Consider the following 23,588-nt stretch of genomic DNA (forward strand, 5'->3'; position numbering starts at 1 on the left):
AAAAGAAGGGCCACATGCACCCCAATGTTCATAGCAGTAATGTCCACAATAGCCAAACTGTGGAAGGACCCGAGATGCCCTTCAACAGAAAAATGGATAAAGATGTGGTCCATATATACACATGTGGAATATTACTCATCCATCAGAAAGGATGAATACCCACCCTTTGCACTGACATGGACGGAACTTGAGGGGATGATGCTAAGTGGAAAAGCCAAGCAGAGAAAGACAATTATCATATGGTTTCACTTATATGTGGAACATAAGGAATAGCATGGAGGACAGTAGGAGAAGGAAGGGAAAAATGAAAGGGGGAAATCAGAAGGGGAGATGAACCATGAGAGACTGTGGACTCTGGGAAACAAACTGAGGGTTTTAGAGGGGAGGGGGACGGGGGGATGGGTTAACCCAGTTTTGGGTATCAAGAGGGGCATGTATTATAATGAGCACTGCGTGTTATAAGCAAACAATGTATCATAGAACACTACATCAAAAAGTAATGAAGTACTCTATGGTGACTAACATAACATAGCAAAATAAATAAAATGTCTAATGAAGGTATATATCCAAAGAAATGATATCAGGATCTCAAAAAGATATCTGCACTCCTGTGTTCATTGCAGCATTATTTACAATAGCCGAGATATGGAAACAATCCAAATGTCCATCAACAGATAAATGGATAAAGTGTAGCATATACAATATACTTTATATTTCCCTTCAATAAATGGTGCTGGGAAATTGGACAGCTATATACAGATACAATGGAATATCATTCAGCCTTTAAAAAGAAGAAACCTTGATATTTGCGACAACATGGATGAACTTAAAGGACATTATGCTAAGTGAAAAAAACCCACTCACAGAAGGACAAATACTGCATGATTCCATTTTAGATACAAGGTATCTAAAATAATCACACCCGCAGACAAGAAAAATTGAATAGCGCTTGTCAGGCGAGAGGGGGGAGGAGGAAATGGAGAACTGGTTTTTCAATGGGTATAATACGTTTCTGTTACATAAGATGAGTAAGTTCTAAAGATCTAATGTACAATATGGTACCCACAGTCGATAATATGGTATTGTACACTCTAAAATATGTTAAGAGGATAGATTTCATGTTAAGTGTTCTTATCAAAAAAGAACAGAAAAGCCATAAAAGAACACAAGGAAATCCTTAGAGACTAGGGATATATGTAATATTTTGGTTGTGATGATAGTATCATGGGCGTATGCATAAGTCTAAACTCATCAAGATGTATACATTACATGTGTGTAATTTTTATCACGTGTACTTCTGTAAAGTAAAGAACAAATGGACTATAAGCACAGTGAAAGCTTGGGGGAAATATAAAGAGTTATACTTTGCAGGTTAAGATTGAAGTGCTCATAGAGCATCAAAGGGAGATGTCTACTATGAAGATGAAAATAAAAACTGGGAACTGGTGAAAGATCCACAGATAGAAATGTGGAGGAAGCAGAATATAAGAAAGGATTAAAATAATGGATTTAGATGCCACCACCTAGGGGAGACAACAGGAAACAAACCATCCAAAGTTGGAATTCTAGACAATGCCATACATGGGGTTAAGACTGAAAAATTAATGACTTCTCCCCTTATTTCTGAGATGGGGGAAAGGAGAAGAAGAAACCCTAAAATTAGACAGTCTGAGAAATTAAGCTCAATATTGACCAATTCTGGGACTTTGGCAAGTCATCAAATTCCACATTTTCAATCTTTAAGATGGTGATAAGATTTCTTTGTGGAATCATCATAAGAGTAGAATAAGATCATAGATGTAAAATTTGTTTAAAAATTCCAAAATACTAAGCAGGAGGGAGACACAATTATCATATGGTTTCACTCATTTATGGAACATAAGAAGTAGGAAGATCGGTAGGAGAAGAAAGGGATAAAGAAAGGGGGGGGCGTAAATGAAAGGGGGAATGAACCACGAGAGACTGTGGACTCTGGGAAACAAACTGAGGGCTTCAGAAGGGGAGGGGGCTGGGGGAATGGGATAGGCTGGTGATGGGTAGTAAGGAGGGCACGTATTGCATGGTGCCCTGGGTGTTATACGCAAGTAATGAATCATGGAACTTTACATCAAAAACTAGGGATGTACTGTATGGTGACTAACATTATATAATAAAAAATAATATTAAAAATATATAGATAGGTAAATACATATAAAATCCACAAACAACATGTCGCATTAGTCTGTAAGTTCTTTTTTATTTTCCCCAAAAATGTTAGAAATCCTTTTATGTGTTTGTTTTTACAAATGTGTGTGAGATTTCCTGGGTTACATAACGAGGATAAAAACTGCTGAGTTACACGGTGTGGCTTTTTTCAAGTTTACTGAATATCAACAAAATGTTTTTCGTATTGGTTATAGAAATATGCACATTTTCAGCAGTATATTAAAATTCTTATAGCTCCTCAAACAAAATATTGACCTGGGAGAGCAGGGTATTATTTGAAACAGAGTTTTGGTTAAAAAAAAATGGACACATGATATATTAGTTCTTAAACAACTGGAGACAGAAAGATCAATTAAAAGTTAAAAAATAAAGCTTCTTTAGAGTCTCCTGGGAATAACAAAGAGAAAGACCTTGTTGGCAGGTCACTGAGATCCCCCTTTCTGAGAGCAACTACATAACTCCATTTCTTTGATGTATTGAAGAATTATTTAGTATATCATTTTAACAGAAAACTTCATAGTGAAAAAAAAAGCCTGGGTCAATATTCTTATTTAATATCACTGTATCTACTTGATAAAATTATGTAAAAATCCCCAGCTTTACCATTATACAGGGAAAGGAATTTTCTTCTTGAAAAGAACTCTCCCCAGGGCTCCCTTCATGTCTCTGTTCCTCAGGCTGTAGATGAAGGGGTTCAGCATGGGGGTGACCACAGTGTACATCGCAGCCATGACAGTCTCCTTAACAGTAGAATTATTCGTGGATGGGCACAAGTAGAGACCAATAACTGTCCCATAGAAGAGAGACACCACAGAGAGGTGGGAGCCACAGGTGGAGCAGGCTTTGCGGATGCCCCTGGCAGAAGGAACCTTGAGGATGGATGACACAATCTGTGCGTAAGACATGATGATGAGCAGGAATGGGATGACAAGAACGAGCCCTCCCATGATAAATATCACCAACTCATTAACTTGAGTGTCAGAGCAGGCCAGCTTCAGCAGAGCAGACATATCACAGAAAAAGTGGGGGATTGTGTTGTCTGCACAGAACCACAATCCGGCCATGAGCAGAGTGTGTAACATAGCATGGAACATGGTCAGCACCCAGGAAAGCACCACCAGCGAGAGACAAAGCTTGGGGCTCATGATGGTGGTGTAGTGCAGGGGGAAGCAGATGGCCACATAGCGGTCATAGGCCATGGCCACCAGGAGGAAGCTCTCCAGATCTGCAAAAAACAGGAAGAAATACATCTGGGTCAGGCAGCCAGCATAGGGGATGGATGAGTCTTGGCTCTGCATGGTTTGCAACAAGTTGGGAATGGTCACAGAAGAGAAGCAGATATCAGAGAAAGACAAATTGCTGAGAAACAAATACATGGGTGTGTGGAGGTGGGAGTCCAGGCAAATGAGGACGATGATGAGAAGGTTCCCCAGGACAGTGGTAACATACATGGCCAGGAACAGGGCATAGAACAGGTATCGCTGATCTGGATCAATGGGCAGGCCCATGAGGACAAATTCTGAGATGACAGTTTGATTCTTTCTTGTCATGCTCTGTGTCCAGTATCCTTAGGAGGAAATAATACTGTCCATTATAAACCCGAATAAAAATGAACATATTTCTATGATACATGGTAAGTTGTTCTGCAAAAATTGATTTCACCCTCATTATCCACAACAACATTCTGTAACCACAAATATAACAAATCACTAAATTCAATCACTTTCAGACTTTTTTCATTTCTCATTCATCACCATTTAACCATATTGACTTTCCCCTCCCTTCTGAAATACTCTCATCTCTTATCTTCTGTGTGATCATCTTGGTTCTCAGCCCTTCATTCTCAGTAACTGTGATTGGTGTCTTTCATAACAGCAGCTTATATATTGGTGTTCCTTAGGCTTTTTCCTAAATACTGCTCTCTTACAATGCTACCTATGCAGCCCTAAACAAATGGCCTATTCCAATGGCATAAATTACCATCTAAATCTCATTGATAAATCTCTATCACCTTCAGAAACTGTATCGTTAATTGCTTAGTGATTATCTCTTCATATAAAATCACAAGCATCTTCGGTTCAACAGATCACAAATAAAACTCATGATCTCACCCTGCCCCTCTCCCAATCTGCGCCTCCAAGTCTCTCACATCTCAGAAGAAATCCAGGCGCAAGTCATACACCTGAGAGGTTTCTTTAGTCCCCTCCTTTCCCTCAATATCTAATCTGTCAAAACATCCTAAAGACTCTGCCACATTAAACCTCTTTCTCATTCATCCACTCATTACCTCAACCATCACTATCCTGGCTGGGCTGACATCATGTCTTGTCTGTACTATTGCGACAGCCTCTTCTCTCTTCACTCATCTCCCTGCTTCCACACTTGAACACTCTCTCCTTCAATATCCTTCATTCACACTGTGGCATTCTAAGATGAACATTTGATCATCATTCTCCCTAAAGTCTTCACAGATTCTCATTGCTCTCAAGATAAAGGCAAAATTCCCTCCAAAGGAATTGCACAAAAGTTGCTTCAAGACCTGCCCCTTGCTGACTTCCACAGCTTCACCTGGCCCCATAGTGACACTCAACATTCACCTCTCCAGAAATGCTGGACTTGAAAGGCACAATTTCTTGCCTCCAGCCTTTTCCACTTGCTGTCCCCCCGCCTAGCATCTTCCCCCCTCTTCACCTGGTTTGCTCCTACTTACCCTTCAGCCATATTACATGTCACTTACGCAGCTACATCTCTCCTGTCCCCCCTCCCCAGACCAGGTGAGAACCTGCTACTATGTTTCCCCAGCATCCTGTACTTGTCCCTAAAGCATTAAATGCCCAGGGAACTGTTTACAGCTGTTCTCCCTACTGGGTTGTAAACATGCAGGAAAGGCCATGTCTGCCCTCATGACTGCAGAAGTGTCAGCACCTGGCACAGTGCCTGGATACAGCCAATGTTTCATAAATATTTATTGGCTGTGCTTCAGCCTGAGACATGCATTCCTTCAACTCTAGAGACGGCAAACTCCTACTAGAATATCTAATTCTACTAAATCATCTTAGAACAAAACCTTACTACTTTTCAACACTTTATTACAGAATTTCCTGACATAACCTCTAACTCATGGAAAAATTTGAACTTCAACTACACTACTCTTTAACCTAAACAGACAACCCACTATACACCCACACCATCACTATTTCCTTGTGTTGTATCCACAGGATTCAGTGATATTGCTGTAAAAAATTATATCTGATGGGTCTCGATATTTAGTAATTTGGGGAGAAAAGGAAGAAATAAAGGTAATTTCTACACTTGAGCCCTTATATAGTATTATTTATGAATGCCATAATTTAAAAAAGACTAAATGTAACTGGTGAACACCAGTCAAAATATTTCTAGAATGTGGGGAAGTCTCGGGAGGCAGGGAGGGGAAGAAGAGGAGGGTTATCATACCTGAAGAACTATCCTGCAGAACATCAAACAACCTGGGAAAGCAAGACCCTTGGGTTGGAAGGACCCTTAAGGGACCAGCTCATTCACCCTCTGCCCAACTTACCCAGTGTGTCTGAGGGTGACTCCAGTACACTACCTAAGGTCCTGTTTCCCTTTATTTCCTGAGATGTGTGAAGTGACAGCCTCTGTAGTCACCTGTGTCTGCAACATCCCTTCTCACGTCTCCCATTCTATGCTTCCCTGGGCCCAAGAGGCCCTGGATCCCAGAGGAGTCTAGATCTTAAAGGAACTCATTAAAGACACAGAAATTACCCAGGACCCTTAGGACAAATGCTCTGAGTCCTGGAGCAGTGACTGATTATATCACTGATCACACCTGACTATACTTTGGGGGAAGTGGGGAAGAAGAGAAGTTCATATAGGGATTCTTAATCGCTGCCAGTTTAGGGAATATACAGTAGTCCTGTGGGGCTGGAGCCTACATTTTTGGGAAGTGAAAGAGGATGGTTGGAGAAGCCATAGAAAGGAACAGGGACCAGGCTGTGAATATCCTAAAATATCTTACAGTGTAAGAGGCTTTACCTTGTGGGCAAGAATAAGTTGTAAGTAGTCTTTGAACAAAGTGCCATGAAAGACATATATTTTGGAAAGATTCCAGGGTGGCATAATCTCTCACTACAACCCAGTTTCTCATAAACATACTCAAGGCGAGAGATAAACCTGCAGCTAACAGAGATTAGATCTCTGTGACCCAACCACATGCAGATGCATAGAAAGTCCTGGAATCAGAGAGAATTCTCCCAGATTATTTTCAATTCTTCTTCATGCAGAGATAGAAAAGAAACCTAGATTTTCATTTCATTGAGGTATGTTTAGCTTCTTACCTCTGCAGGAAACCTTAATAGCACCCTGCCACCACTCTCCACATGTGTCAGATTACCTCCTAGTTTCCAGCTATTTCTTACTCCGTATTGATCATAAAGCCATAGCTAATATTTATAACTCCTTCTTCCATATTTCCTCTATGTGTATCACTTCAGCTAGATGGCTTCTTTACATTCAACTTTCATTCCCTGGGAGTCAGAATCCTCAGTGTTAATGTCTTTATTGGGTTGCTGTAGCTTTCCATTAACTTTTATTAAGTAGTCCTCCAAAGAACTTCCTGGTATCAGGCATGGTCTTTCCTCATTGTGTAGAGATATACAATTTTTCTATTGTTAAATTGGATTGTATTACCCCAGACAGTATGGTAACTCTTTTCTTTGCTTGTTGGTTCAGTAACACAAAAAAACATAAAATGGCCAAGAGGCAGTCTCAGCTTCCCGTAGAATAGAACCATTACAGCAATCCTGATAGAAACATTCCTCAGGAGCCATACCGGAAACTTCTTGTGCACCACTTCAGATTCTCTCAGACATCTTCTTTTATTCCAGGACAGCTGCATTCACCAGTTCTGCAGACTTCAACCAGCTTCAGAGATACAATCTAACTGTATTGCCTCAGGCCTGCTCCACCTGCTTATTACATTCTGTCATAGGGTTTTTCTGCTTCCATGGAGTAGAATATCATGGTAGCCAGTTTAATACTGATACATACACACCTGAAAATGTAAGAAGTTCAGGACCCATGTGCCAACCCTTAAAAAAGCAAGTGGTGGGAGCTAAGGTGGATGGTTCTATGATGCATTTCACAAGCCTTATTCACATCAGTACTGGCCAACTTAGTAAGCCACCCCAGTTATTGGTTCTCCTCTCTTCACTACTTACACCCCTCTGTCTCTTCCTGTGAGAGAACAGTCCCAAATAAACTACTAGCAAATAAGATTCTGTCTGCATTTTGGGCACCCTAGATGACAGCAGAAAGTAAGATCTCTAAACTAGCAGCCTAAAATTGTTGGGGTAAGAAGCAAAAATTTTTTGAGTATATCATTTGGTCTAATAACGAAAGTCAGTCCTGCTACCACCTCTTAATTCCCAGACTCATAAATCATGGCTATGGAAGAAAGAGCACTATATATGGGTTCCTGGTTCAAAGTATATACCATATGTATAGGCGTGTACACCAATCTTTCTGGCTGTGATCTCCCTACTGGCATTACAACTGAATCCTTGGTATAAGGCAGTAACTGCAAAGCCAAAAAAGAACCTGCTATCATTTTCTGCACCCTCCTTTCATGAACCTTCCAAGGGATTCCTCCATCTTGACTGTTTTTGAAGCTGGAGACTATCGCTCTCCTCCACTTGTTTGTTTCATAGAGTAGTAAGAAATTGAGATCTTAAAACTGAGGGCAGGGAGAGGATGTAGAAAGGAAAGACCAGAGTGCAGATGCGTTTTAGAAGCACAGATATAAGGAAACAGAGAATTAAATGCAAATTATATATAAATACATACATATATATATTACATATGCTCACTAAATATTTGAAATAATTAAATGAACTATAGACTAGCAGCTCCAGCATAATGCTTAATAACAGTACTGACAGTGGGCACCCTTGTCTTATTCCTGATTTTAGTGGGAATGTCTCTATATTTCCCCATTAAGCTTGATGTTGGCTTTTGGGCTGACTGAAATATATTATTATATCACATTAAAGAAGCATTTATTGCCATTATTTTGAGCATTGTTATTAGAAATGGTTGTTTAATTTTAGCAAATGTACCATTTTCATTAAAAAAAACTCTTTCCACATTTAAAAGGATTGAAATATTTTAATTCAACAAGTGAAATACAAAAGAACAGTAGCTATAACCATGGAGATGATCATTTAAACAATAATAGGAAAATGCTTTAAACTATACTACTTAAACTTCCCTTACCACTATTCAAATTTCATTCATTATATCAGTATAATACCTCATCTCAGTATCTACAATTTTAACAAATGCTTGGAAAGTTTTTTGTTCAGAAACAGATGCTGGTCTAACAGAAACACATTTGAAAATATTCTTTTTCTGGTCATAGTTTCCAACACACCTATGAACTCGGCCTCTGATCAGTCTTGGAAGTTCACGATCCTGTTTTTGAAAAAATAAATATCAAAGAAGTTATTTTTTACTTCATATGAATTTCAGTTTTTTAAAACTAATTATATGCCCAACTAAATATGAATCACCCCAAAAGCTGTAATTCCCTCACCTGATTTAGGGCCCCACTGCTTGTAAGACCATGAGAGCTAGGCATATATGGGTGCCCTGTCACAGAGGAAAAACTTTCACTTGGGTAGGGCTTTTTACAATTTGATGAGCTGTTGCTTCTTAAGACTGAATTACTCCCAGTGTAATAGCACATCAATTATTCACTTTATTAGACTGCTAGAGTTCCACTTCCAGTAGACAGCAGACAGGTAGTTCAGACCAACTCTCTAGCTAAGAACAACTAAAAGAGCTGGATGAAATATTTTTAAGTCTCCTTACAGACACTAGAGAGATACCAATGCAGTGAGGGAGTAGAGAGACTCCCATCTGGGAGAGGACAGGAGTCCAAAGTGGGGCTTGACATTTAGGGATGTTTCTTCTTGAGATTATCTGTCAAGAATAGTCAAGACACTTGAGAGTCTAAGAAACTGAGCAGAGCTTTTGACAGGCTCCTAGGACTGGGAGATAAAAAATGGAATCAGGGGGGTGCCTGGGTGGCACAGTCATTAAGCTTCTGCCTTCAGCTCAGGGCGTGATCCCGGCGTTCTGGGATCAAGCCCCACATCAGGCTTCTTTGATAGGAGCCTGCTTCTTCCTCTCCCACTCCCCCTGCTTGTGTTCCCTCTCTCGCTGGCTGTCTCTCTCTGTCAAAATAAATAAAATCTTTAAAAAAAAATGGAATCAGAGGTTCCCAAAGAAAGGAGATTCTGGTCACCACTCATACCCTCACCCCGGCTTAGGGTTGGGACCCAAAAGGGCTATGCTTTTAATGGAACCAGTAAAATGGAAAAACACCAGCCAGCATCAAACCCTCTCAATCATTAATTAAAGGTAAGTATTCTGGAATTTTTCACCAAATGGTCATAAAAAGCACTAGCTATAAAAGGTAGTATTGATAATTGCTAAAAAGACTATATTAAAAAGAAGAATTTCTGCTCCCCAAAAGCCATTATTAAGACTGAAAAAGCAAACTATGGAGTATGAGAAAAAAATTGCAATACAAATAATGGATGAATAACTTGTACCCAAAATAGTCACGCAAAGAAAAACCTCTGATAAATCAGTAAGGACAATACAATAATTCAATAGAAAAAAAGAACAAGAGAGCTGAATAGACTTTACAGAAGAAGGTATCTAAGTGGCCAGGAAATATATAGTGTTCGACCTCATTAGTCATCAGGGAACTGTAGAAAAGTAAGATAACACTTAACACCCACATAGCTGAAATAAAAAAGACTGACAGTACTAAGTGCTGTTAAGAATGCAGAAAATCTATAACTTGTCTACACTGTGAGAGTGTAAATTAGCACAAACCTCTGGAAAATTCTTTAGTAAATAACTACTATATTGGAACATACACATGCACTATGATGCAGTGATTTTACTTCTAGGTATATGCTCAACAGAAATGTGTGCATATGCACGAGACATACAATAATATTCATAGAACATTATTCATAACAGCAAAAAATCTGGAAACATGGATGCCACCAACAAAATAGAAACTGTTTTAGCTTTTTGTACACGGAAATATAAATAAATGGACTATAGCTACATGAAACAACATAAATGAATCTTACAAACATTGTGTTGAGGGAAAGACATAAAAGACATACCATATATATAAGGTTCAAAAATAAACAGAATTAATTTGTGATATTAAAAGTCAGGATAGTAGTTGCTTTTAGGTAGGAGACAGGAGGTAGTGAATGAGAAGACACAGGATGCATAGGGTGACAGCAATGTCCCCTATCTTAGCCTTGGTAATGTTCACTTTGTGATATTTCATAGGTACTTCACAGAACTGTATGATTATGATTTGTGCACTTTTAGGTATATGTTATACTTCAATAAAAGATTTTTAAACTTAACAGACTAGAAAAAATAAGCATTAACGATATTATAGAAATTAATAATATAATTACTATTTATTGATCATCTACTATGTGTCAGGAGATGTACATTCATATATTTTATTATCTTATCTCCAAAACAACCTTTCAAAATAGGAATTAGTCTCCCCATTTTACAGATGAAAAAACTCAGGAAATTTAAGCAGCTTACTCAAGGTCATAAAGCTAGTAAATGGTGGAGTAAAATTGGAATCCAAGTCTGATTTCAGAATTTAGGACAATTTCACAATTAATACCAAACTCTTCTACAAAGTATGTAACTCTTACAAAGTCTCCAGCCTCCTTTGTCACCCACAGTCTTCTCTGTCACCAAGAGTCTTTCCTATATCCCGGCCCACTCCTTGCCTTCCTCCAACTTCAGAACCACTATCCTTCCATACTCTGGTGATTATAAACTACTTGCAGTTTCCTCTACAATCCATGTTCTCAGCTTCATGTCCTTCCATATGCTGCCTTCTCATCTAAGAATGCATTCCTTCCACCTCTCCCCTCCCCCAACACACTTTGGCTTCATTTATTACTCTTTAAATGTGTAAGATAAGATAGGTTACTACATTCTTCAAAAATCTTTCTCTGATCTGTCCCATCCCTCCTATCTACCTTTAGAGCACACTGTACACACTCTACCCTACCATTTATCATACCACAGTGTAACATTTATGTAACTCTTTCTGAGATTATAATAAAGTCTTTGACAGAAAAAGCTGTTTAGCACTTATATTCCACTTTGTATCCCTTGTATCTAGCACAGCACCTGGCACATAGTAAGTTATCTGTATTAGCTGCTCAAATGAACTTTAAAGTCAGAACTAAAACCAAACAAAATGTTGAAAGTACTACCAAATTGTTAACAGAATTTCTACTACAATGGAATTATAGCCTGCATTTGTATGTTTTGTTGGCATAGACTTTACAAAGAATATTTAAACAAATACTCACTATTTCGTAAAATACACAAGGCAGAGTATTTTTCCCATCTCTCATAAGGAAAGTCTTTGAATAATATGGACCAGGTGTAACAGCTGAATCAAGAACAGCTAAGCAACATTAAAATGGGGAAAATCAGTGCTGGTAAAATGCAAATACAGTTTAACAGTGGGAAGTAATATTTAAATAAATATTCCTACAACTAGCTCTTCAAGTTTTATTTATACAATAATAAAGACAACATCTTAAGAGGGAACAATATCTCTGAAACTGTTTTATACTACGGAAAACAAAATTTCTGGCCCTATCCAACTCAGGGGTTAAGTCTGAGCCCCTGTAACAATCTTTCCCGTTTTAACATTATGAATCAGAAGACTACTACCATAAATAACCAAATACATCTTAAGTCACACAAATCAATAACAAATCCAGGAAGTGAAGAAAATCCTAATAAACCATAATCTCCTTTTGCAAATTTTATTTTTAAGATCCCCTAGGTATTCCTATAGACATTCAAAACTATTGTCCAAACAGTATTACTGAGGTGTTCTGAAGTACTATACCTACCCAATATTTCAAAAAGAAGTACAGTTTTCTGTGCATGTTCATGCCAGTACTTCATGCTTTCAATAACTGCAGATATAATTCTTAAAGAATTATCTTTTTCCTTAAGCTTTAACTGATACAATGAGCCTTCCTTTTGAAAAATAAAAACATAGCATTACAAAAACATTTCATTTTTTTCATCATACTCTTTCACTTTCCATGTAAAGATTTTAGGTTCTTATGTATAAAATGTATAAAATATATTAAAAATATTGAAAATTTTAGTATAGTTATTCCCCTAAATTAAAGACATCATTAGCACTTTACAGGAGAAGAAACTAGGATGTAATTGGAGACAATTAACCAAGAAGAGAATTATTTGTATGAACATTCACTCATTCACTGAATATTTTTAAAGCATCGTGTGCCAATCCTCTGATAAACACAGGTGAGTAAAACACAGTTCCTTTCCCTAATGTGTTCACACTCTAAGAGGGGAGCCAGACACATTCACTCAATCATTCCAAAAGTACTTACTGGCATTTACTAGGTGCCAAATACAGCTAATGAGGAAACAACACTGAACAAAACAGACAAGCTATCTCACAGATTTTGCCCTCTAATGGAGGATTCAGAAAATAAACAAATAAATACATAAAGGAATGTCAGGAATTGATACATCCTATGAATAAAAAAAAAACAGGGTAAAAGGATAAAGAGAAACAGGAATTATTATTTTTAATTTTTTTATTATTATATTGTATTAGTCACCATACAGTACATCCCTAGTTTTTGATGTAAAGTTCCATGATTCATTACTTGCGAACCTCCAAACAAGCTCTCAAGGAATTATTATTTTAAATAGGTTGTTAAGTGAGGATTGAGGGAATAGCAAAGTATAAAGGCCCTAAGATGAGAATGTGTTTCGCATTTTTAAAGATCAACTAGGAATACAGTATGTTAAGGTAATAATTTTGGGGGGAGGGAAGAAGGCACTTTCCCTTTTAAGGGTGGGGGCACATCAAAGAACACTTGATGGGACTTTTTTTTTCCTAACTGCAATTACCTTCCCTCCTCCTCCCCTTCCTAACCAAGATACGAATGCCTCCCATTGAGAGCTACTGCCATAATGAACAACTGTTACTAAGGTAACTATATCATATCACTCTTTTGTACAAGGAAACATAAGGCTGAAAGCCTTATATAGCATATGTAGCACACGCTACATTAGTCAGATTTCTAGCCCCCCCCCCAAAAAAATTTACCCCAAATGGCTTGTTGAAAAGACTTCTTACATGTGTATGGGCAGAACAAACACAGGGTACGTAAGCCCTCAAGGACTAACAACAATAAGAGACTTCTGTCGTTACTAAGCTGAAAGGACAAGGGGAAGAAATAAAATTACCACACCTGTGAAAGCTGGACTCATGGAAGAGCTGTATCATTTAGGGACAGCTACTGCCTACAACACAACATTTAAACAGGGAGAAAACTGGAAAACCCTGCCTCTCTCTCCACCCTCTGATTTCCTGCCAGTGACTTCCAGTGGCTGACCCCTAACAAGAGCTAGCCTAGGGACCTCAGGAAGCTGCACTATGCAGGACAACTCAGCCTTCCAGAGCACAGAGAAGAGTGGAGAGTAAAGAATCTATTGGGCCAGGGAACAAGGGAAGGAAAGTAGTGAACAACCAGAACACAAAATATATAAAAGATATTCACAAAGAGCAATTAGAGCAAGGAGTGGTGAGAGGAGAAGTAAGGCTGATGTACAGGTATAAGGAAAAATATAAACCAAAGCAGAGTCCTATTAGAGTCTATATCATGTTCAGAGAATTGTGAAGGGTCTGAAATGGCCAGTATATAAGAGAATTTGTAGATTATAGAATGTGAAGTTGGAAAGGTAAAATAAACTCTGGCCTGAAGTCCAAATCTAACCTATTGTCTGCTTTCGTAAACCTTTATTGGAGCACAGCCAAGCCTGTTCATTTATGTATTGTCTATGGCTGCTTTTAAGCTACAATGGTAGAGTTGAGTGGTATACCTAAGAGAAACAATATGACCTATAAAGTAAAAAAAATATTTACTATCAGGCCATTTACAAAAAGAGTTTGCTGACCCCTGTTACAAAAAACTTAGACTGACACATGAAGAAATGGCAGAATTTCTGTTAAGTAATGGATAAACTCTCATCATCTCAATAATCAGTCAGCAGTGAAATTCAGGACCCAGTAGGACACTCTAAGGCAACTATGAGAAGGAGCAGCCATTCAATCTCTAAGGAAGTATTTTGGAAACAAACATTCAGCTACGCCAATGGGATTAGATATTTGTGTTAAACATGTAATGCATGCCATGAGATTGATTTTAAATGCTCTTATCTTTGTAATCTAAATATTTATCTATCTCATTTTTAAATGCAAATGATCCATATTAAAAAGTTTACCTTGAGAGTGTTTTCTGGAATATCATCCAACATTTTCTTCTTAAATTGATTTTGTTGAAAATTAGGCTTAAACGCCTGTAACGCACTGTTTTTGTCTAGATCTCTCATTGTGGAGCCAGGTATTTTTGACGAATGTGTTTGTCTAAGTACTTCGGCTTCTCTTTGGTGAGATGAATTAGGCGGTTCTGATATTCTTAATGGTTTCCCTTGTTGAACTCCCCAACTCCTTGGACAAGAATTTATTCCATCATTTGCCACCAGGTTTGTTCTTTTGCACTGAGGCCTAACATCATTTCCAGCCCAAGTTTTCCAGCTGGTATTTTTGTTGCCATCCTTGTAGCTGTAATAGGTTTTTTTTTTAATTAATATTAGTTTTTGTTTCTATATACTTTTTCTTTTAAAAAATTAATAGTGAAAAATTGTGATTTATAAAGTACTTTGTACTACTGACTAGTTGGAAATTCCAAATACATTATCACAACAACCCTACAATACATTATACCTCTCTTTTTAGGTGACGAAACTGAGGGAGGAAGTAACTTGCCTGAAGTTAGACAGCATGTTACTGTCTATCTGGAACCCAGAGAATCCTAGCCTCCCAACTCAGAGTCCAGTGCTATAAGGTATATTTTTAAACTATATAAGCTTTCATATGACAGTGGTTGTCTCTGAGTGGTAAGATTCTGAGGACATTTGCCTGCTTCTTTATACATTTATTTTTAAATTTTCTACAAAGTAAAATTTTAACAAGTTAAACTATGGCTTATCGGTGATTTTAAATCACAAGAAGAAGAAATACAGGCAGTGTAGATAACTATTTGTTCAGAAATTTTATACTTTTACTACATAGCTTAAAAGCCCAATTTATGAATCTGTTGCAACATTTTAGTAGCTACATTAATCTAAATGAATTATATTAGCTGATGAGAACACGATGTTAATGAGGTCAAAATCAAAAGTATAATTTCTAAGCAGACCAGTTAAGAGTTCCACAGGGAAAAACTAGTTCAGGTCACAAATTCTTATTTCTGAATAATTCTCCTGAAAATATCACCAGTATTAGCAGGGGGCAAATAATACAACTCATCCCTTGTTAGAGAAAATAATCCAAAGAAAGGTCCAGATTCCCTAGTGACCAGGCACAAGTCCAGACTGTACGGGGCCTGAAGCTTGTATACTGTGGGCAGCTTTCTTAAGTAAATAAGGTACAAAATTAGGTATGCAAATAATGAGGAAAGAAATCACGAACAATTTCAAACTTTTAAAAGGTGATAAATATCACAAACATCACAATATCCAGGAAAAAAATATTTCTAGTATTTTTATTAATTAACTGCCTATAAAATTTTTCCTACATTGATCACCTTTTGATATGATAGCAATTTTATTTTCAATAGAGAGAAGAGAAACCAAATTTTGCCTTTCCTCTCTCATGGCTATAGAAATTACGTTTATTATTCAGTTTAGAAAAATTTCTTTCCGCTTCACAACTCCTTATTGATACACAGCACATTGGCAACTTCCTCCCACATTTTTGTCTAGGAAAAGTCCTGGAAGAACCAGTCCTTTGACCTTCCCGGGTGAGCCCACACAAAGATGCTGCTTCAGCAGCCAATCCAGGTCAGTCAGGTCCTCAACATCCCAACCAGACCATGAAAGGCACTTAAGTTGTAGTGGCTTCTGAGAAGGGAAGAGTAATGTCTGCTTTGGAGCCTTCTCCTTGGATCTAGGTGTCCAATGGGATCTCAAGAACAAGCTCTTACTGGGGCTACATGGATGTGAAGGTAAAGCAGAGATTCTAAACTTAAGCAGAGAACCAGCTAAAAGAGCTTCAGCAGATTACCAGCTGCCTACTTGGGTTTTCAAATGTTTTTTGCCCCCTGGATTTTCTGTTGTTACATTCCAACTGTCTGACAGATTATCTATGATTTCAAATAGGAATATCTAATACTGACTGCCTGTCCAGAATACAGTGTTACCTAATTCTCCAATGCCAGTCAGAATGGATTTTCTTATAGCACCTGCAGCTGAAACTGTCCCTCCAAGGACCATCTCAAACCACTGAATGGCCTAGGTAATAAGCCCTGGGTTACAGAAAATAACTAACTGGTTCTGAGGAAACTAGCATGATCAAAACTAATTTTATTTTATATCTACTTTATTAAAAGCTTTTCCCCTTTAAAAATATGGTATCTCTAATAAAAGTGAAGGTAATATTAACTTTAAAGGATTGTTGTAAGGATGACTAAAAAACATATCAAAACACTAAACAAGATTGATACATGGTATACGTTCGATGTTGTTTTTCTAATACTTTGTTCCCAAAATTATTTCCTTCAGTAGTTACTATTGACTCAAGAATACCAAATCCAACCCAACAAATAATCCATGTCCTTTTCCTATCTATTTATTTTTTCATAATATTTAGGGATTAAACTTAGATTCTTATGGCAATGATCCAGAAGCATCCTCACCATCTTCCTTCATGGTCATCTTCATTTCTTGAGCACCTACCACTGCTTGTGCATATGCATTTTGGTCATCATCTTTCTTTCTTACTCTCTTCTGTTTACCATGGAGCTGACTGTCTTACTAGGGTGAGACTGACCATTCTATTTGGTTGTCAATTCCTAAATACATCCAACACTAAAATACAGTTATTCCTGACTCTTCACATACTGTCAATTAGTAATGATTAGTAATGATCCATAGCATGGTGATAAATATTGGCAGAAATTTCATTTTAACATGAAGAATTCTTTGGAAACATATGCACTGACAAATTTGCCTATTTTTAAAGTTTTATATAGCATTTTTAAACTTCTTTTATAAAACACAGTTAATACTGCCATGGTTACTTACTATTAAGTATAAAAATTTCCTAAATGTAATTTTGCCTGAGAAAGGAAGAGATGAAGGAGAAAGGAATGGAGGAGAAAAAAAGAGGGGAAAGAGAAGAAGGAATGGAAGAAAGAAAAATCTTAAGTAAACTCACCTCCAATGACTCTTGCTTCTTTCAGTATTTGATTGAATAGACTTAGACATGGAATCTTGACTTCTCAGAGGATGAGAAACTGAATGTGGTATTTGCCTTTCAAGGAAACACGTCTTATTAAATATTAATAGCTTGTTTCCAAACTGAGAAACGTAAAATATACAATGAAGTATAACATCAGTCAGTAACAGACACCATACAGTCACTGGTATGTATTTTTCCACCTACCCTGTGTTCATTGTTTTCATTAAAGGAGGCAACTCTGGATTCACAGCTTCCCAGGCCCAATCTCAAAAGATACAAGTAGCATAGACAAAAGTAAGATAGGTAGCATTTTAAAAAAAAATAATCATTTCATACTATTTAGTTGGTGGGTAACTAAAAGCCTGAAGAAGAAAAGGACTTGAGATGCGGATATGTTCTTCAACAACACTTTGTTGTGGAATTTGTCACCGCCTGCCCCATTAATTTTTATAGATGTCTTTCTTTCCCATTGTATTTTAAACAAAGGTAATAGTTTAATCTGTATCTTTTCCATGATCAATTCTAGTGTGGTACACCTTCTACTTTGTAGCATGAATTCAGTGTAACCAATGTTTCTTAAATTTTTTTGATCCCAACCTACAGCAAAAAGTACATCACAGCCCAGAACATAGGCACATACACACATGCATGCTGTGCATGAGAGAGAGAGAGACAAAAGAGAGAGAACATAACAAAACTGTGACATCAACTTGTATCCTTACCATCTGTGATGCACCCTGACATTTTCTATTCTACTCTATTCTCTTCTATTTCCTTCTTTAAAGATTATTTCCCAACCAGACTAATGGATCAAGACAAAAATTTGAAGAACACTGATCTAGCCCTACGTCTCACCCAATGTAGGAATCTTACTACATCTCTGACAGGTAGTAATCCTGCTCAGAGCTTGGACAGTTCAGTACTTCAGGTGGATGAACATTTCCCTATGGAGTAGCTCCAACCATTGTTATTTTTCAAGACCAACATTCATGCTATTTAAAAAAAAATATTTTAAACGTCAGAGAATTTTTCTAGATGGCAGAGGAAGACCAGATAAATGCCCATTTATGTACATCTGTGTGAACTTTTATCTTTCATTGATAAAAATGAAAATGATATAAATTCCTACTTTGAATTCCTCAAATGTGGAAGAAAAGAAAATAATTATAGATTTATAAGCAGACTAAGGCCTATGATTACATGCTGGATGAAATTAACAAATACATATGGGGGGAGAGAAATTTTAAAATTCTAGTTGCAAAAGATCCTATTAAAGATTTTCAAAGTAGCCTCAAAAATATATAAATGTATATAACCAGCATATACCAAGTATATTTCAGAATGCCTGCTTGTCCGTGCCTTCTTCTGAAGAGAAATAAAAAGTCAGCAAACATTAAGACCTCTCAGCACCCACCACCAAAGCTAATTGTTGCAGAGATGAGAGGCCTAATCATAAAGCTAAATCAGAATTTTAGTGACCTTACTTAAAAAGATGCGCTGAACCAAAGGCCATCTTTAGAATTTAATCAACAGATACAGAAGACAGTCAACAGTGGACTGTGAGAACTAACACTAAAAGGCTATGTGAACTTCCAGCAAGGACAGTTTAGGTCATGGGCTAGCTGCAGCTATAAGGAAGCCGACTAGATGGGAGAAATACAGCAACAAATGAAGAGAGGCAAAAATGCTATCAGAAGAGAAAAAAGCCACACAGTAGAAATTTTAGGCTTCTACCCTTCCTCAGGTCTAAATTTTCTCCCATTTATCCTGTGTTCATGTGTACACATATCCCAATTCCTGAGGCAATTTGAGTTTCTCCATTCTTTATCACCACATGCCTAAGTCACAATATCCATATATCTTGAAAAAGAAAAAACAAATCTTTACAATGTGGGTTACAACTTCATTAGAATAAAGGCTCCAGATCTAAGATACTCCATTTAAATGCTAAGCCACCCTTGTAGACAAGGAAACTCAAACTACTGTACTGGAATGTTCAGAAAGAGCCAAGTAATCCCTATATTTGGATAGGAGAAAGGAGAAAAAAAATAAACTTTCTATTTCCATTATAATAAAATAAAAACGGTGATTTTTCTATAATCCTAATTCTTATTTTCTGAAAATTTTCCCCTTATTTTCTTACCTGGTGGTAGAGGAGGGAAATCATAACTGTCAGAAGCAGTACTGATACTTGGATCATTTGTAAGTGGATTGGATGTTAGTGGCTGTCTATTCCTCTTTTTCTGATTGAACAATGGTACAGGCAAACAGCCTAAATTGAATGTACCAATAAATTAGTACATAATAGGCAAATAGATAGAGTTATGGAATAACTGTGTATAATAACAATTTTAATTTGTCTACTTCTACATGTTAATTTTATATTTATCACAGAATATTTCTGTATCTTTGGATTGATTTTTACATTCTTTTTAAGGTCCCAAATAACCTCATTTGTCTCTATAAAAACTACATTAACACTGATTTAATTCCTCTTGTTTGGAAGTAATTCCCATCTCCTTCCTCACCCCCCAACCCCTTCCAAATCCACTTTTTGTTTTCCTTATTTCCTTTCTGTGCTTGCTTATTACCCTGTCAACTGGAGGGGACCCTTCAAGTACAACAGAAGTGAGGGAGAACCACACTCTGACCCATACTTTCCAAAACCCTAACCACTCTTTGGACTATGACAGCACACCCTTTAGGGCCATGGTTCTCCAACTTTAGTTTGACTAAGATTTATGTGGAATTGTGTTTAACATGCCAGTTCCTAGATCCCACTCTCATAGATTTTATTTCAACAGCTTTAGTTTGGAATCTAAAACTCTGCAATTTTAACATGCACTCCAGGTGTCTATAATACATATTTTCTGTGGATCATTTTGAGAATGCCTAAAATGATAATATTCAATCCACATGAGGATAAATATTACCTCCAAGCCCTCAAGATGGGAGGACTGGGATCTCAAGGCAAGCCAAAAGTCAGAATTTATAAATACTAAAACTAGAAGGGATCTCAGACACAAAAGGGGTCCAAAAAGCTTGCACAGTGCCTAGACAGGCCTCAAGCTTCATAAATCTCAGTTCAGATATCTTGCCTCTAGATCATACTCTAGCTGGTCCGTTAACACTTGTACTGTGGTAAAAACATAGATTCTGGGATAACTGTCTGATAAAAGGCTGGGAAAATTATGTGAGCTCTGAAATCAGACTGCCTGGGTTTGAATCACAACTTCAAAGTATAAATTTGGGCAATTTCCTTAACTCATTGTGCTATTATGACATACACAGAGAAGCTGGATAATACAGTGATTAAAAGCATGAACACTAGAGCCAGATTCCTAGGTTCAAATGCTGGCTCTGCCACGTCATAAGTTACGTATTTAAACTCTTTGTGCCTTAGTTTCTCATCTGGAAAACAGGAATGATAATAATAATGCCTATCCCAGAGAGCTGGTGTAAGGATTAAATAAATTAATACATATAATTAAATGGGTAGAATACAGCACAGCCACCATAAATAGCTATTACTGTCTTCACTGTGCATTATCACCATTCCCCTGGTTCTCTTCATTCTTACTCACTGTCCTTTTACTAACTAATAAATTGGGAAAGCAGGAAGTTGTTAGGGAGACAGAAGTGCTTCTGGAAATATTTTAAATAAGTAAGTCACAAACACAAATAGAAATAAATCTATTTCTTTGTTTTCAGCTTAAAAGTGAAAAACAGGGGCGCCTGGGTGGCACAGCGGTTAAGCGTCTGCCTTCGGCTCAGGGCGTGATCCCGGCGTTCTGGGATCGAGCCCCACGTCAGGCTCCTCTGTTATGAGCCTGCTTCTTCCTCTCCCACTCCCCCTGCTTGTGTTCCCTCTCTCGCTGGCTGTCTCTCTCTCTGTCAAATAAATAAATAAAATCTTTAAAAAAAAAAAAGTGAAAAACAACTCAAGCACATAGGGTTTGTAGAAAGAATACTAGGATAAATCCAGGAATATTTCAATTTACTCCCACCTCTGCCACTAAATTTTTTAACTAAGTTATTTTATTCCCTTGGACCTAAAAAGTAGGGAGGCTAGATTATATGTTCAATCTTTTTAAAAAGTTCCTTCCAAAATGTTCCGTCTATAAACTACACAAGGTTTACATGGTATATAAAAATATACAAAATTTAAAATAAAAATTTTATAAATAAAATTGAACAATAAAATTGTTTGATACCTGCTGTACTTCGAGTTGAATTTTCATTCAGGTTTCTCTTCATTTCCTTCAATATCAAAGCCTGTAACTTTTCTTTAGCACTCCAAATTTACAAATGAAGTTGATGACTAAATCTTCAAAGAAAGAAATTTTCAACTCAAATTGAATCAACAAAAAAATCAAATTCTCAGCCTAGTAATTACTGAAGCTATGATTTAACAGTATGGTTTCACACCTGATAAGGGAATCACTTTACAGAATCTTTTGCTTCCCGAATAAGAATTTATAACAATCTAATTTTTCCAGCTCTGTTTGAAATTGGTTAGGACTAAGGTGGCCATAACCTTGCTTCCTTAACATACATAGACTTTCACACACTCTACATAATGTATTCCAGGACCAAGGACCCCCAATAACAACAGTTCTGAACCGTAGAGGGAAATGGACTACAACACTGGCAAACTGGTGTGCTTACAAGGCCACAGAGGAAGCATAAACAATCGAACCAACCACGTGAGAACATGCTCTAGCTCAGTTTAAAACACTCTGCAGATCACTTGCTTTGGCCATTAATTTGAGATTCCTGTATTATATAATACCACAGACTAAGGCCTCAATATCCAGAATAATTGTAACGGTAAGTTTCTATTCGGTGTCTATATAACTCCAAGAAGCGAAACAAGTTTTTTCTTCTACAACAAAATATGTTGTAATTTTTTCCATGTTTAGCCTTCTAATATACTTCAATCCCAATTTAATTCAACCAACACTTGCCTATTACATGACAAGGCAAAACACAAACCTAAATAAGGTAATTTCTGCTCCTAAATCCACTATCCAATGAGGAAAATAGACATGAACACAACTATATAACAATGTAAATCATACTGAGGTAAACATTAATGTCCAAATATCACTTATAGAAATAAAACTTAGGAAACGTAAGGGCAAGGACTGTTTCTGCTTTGTTTCCACATCTTGGGCTTGAAGCCGGTTACAGCAGGCCCTTTAGAAAATATTCTTGATGTCATTCTACGAAGCAAAGCAGAGGTTATGCGACTTTCTCTCAACACAGAAATACCAAGGCAACTCACACCTTGCCCCTAGCGAGGGGCTTACAAGGGCTATTACGTTTCTGAGCGTCACGCAAACAAAATCAACGAAAGTACGCTAGCCTCCCGCGACCATGGAGTCAGGGACACGGAGTTGCCCAACCCCGGCTTCTAACTAGACCCCGATGGCAGTAATGTGGTTGGCAGCTTCGATGTGCAAAAAGTTTGTTCAATGCAGACACACACACACACACACACACACACACACACACACACACACAACCCCCCCCCCCCCAAAGACCACTGCCTCAAACGGAGGCCAGGAGGGCCTATCATGGCTCCTCCTGGGCGGTCCAGTCAGGGATAAGTTCTCTTCCAACGACCTCTACTGATCCAGGGACTGGGGCAGTTCGGTAACTAGGGACAATACAGTCTTTCCCTTCTTGGCCCTCCAGCCAACACGACACACAACTTCAACCTTCAGGTTCCTGCTCCTCCAATAACCGCCGCCTGTCGCCCTGTCGCCGACACACTCCAGTCAGCTACTGCCGACTTCCCGGCCTCCGAAAAAGCGCGAGAAGTCGAGCTTTGCGCAGGCGCGCCACCACACGTGCGTCCAACTGCGCAGGCGCAGGCACCGCTTGCAGTGGGCTTAGTCGCGCAGTGGCGTCGTCCGGTTCGTGGACGATGAGAAAGACA

At 37.8% G+C, this 23,588-nt stretch overlaps 2 protein-coding genes across 2 annotated transcripts; both read right to left on the minus strand.

The window, feature by feature from the left end:
* Nucleotides 1-2,810: 2,810 nt before the first annotated feature.
* On the minus strand, nt 2,811-3,755 carry LOC113249666 (olfactory receptor-like protein DTMT). Its single transcript, XM_026491128.2, has one exon. The coding sequence runs from the start codon at nt 3,753-3,755 to the stop codon at nt 2,811-2,813; it is 945 nt and encodes a 314-aa protein (XP_026346913.2).
* Nucleotides 3,756-8,484: 4,729 nt separating this feature from the next.
* Nucleotides 8,485-21,901, minus strand: SPATA22 (spermatogenesis associated 22). The gene is made up of 8 exons (XM_026517940.1): nt 21,859-21,901; nt 19,788-19,916; nt 17,849-17,909; nt 17,621-17,716; nt 14,626-14,965; nt 12,204-12,333; nt 11,649-11,746; nt 8,485-8,676 (listed from the first exon to the last, which is right to left on the minus strand). The coding sequence occupies exons 1-8, from the start codon at nt 21,899-21,901 to the stop codon at nt 8,485-8,487; spliced, it is 1,089 nt and encodes a 362-aa protein (XP_026373725.1).
* Nucleotides 21,902-23,588: the final 1,687 nt, after the last annotated feature.

This window comes from Ursus arctos, unplaced genomic scaffold (genome assembly GCF_023065955.2).
Source record: "Ursus arctos isolate Adak ecotype North America unplaced genomic scaffold, UrsArc2.0 scaffold_24, whole genome shotgun sequence".
In the NCBI taxonomy this organism is placed as follows: Eukaryota; Metazoa; Chordata; class Mammalia; order Carnivora; family Ursidae; genus Ursus; species Ursus arctos.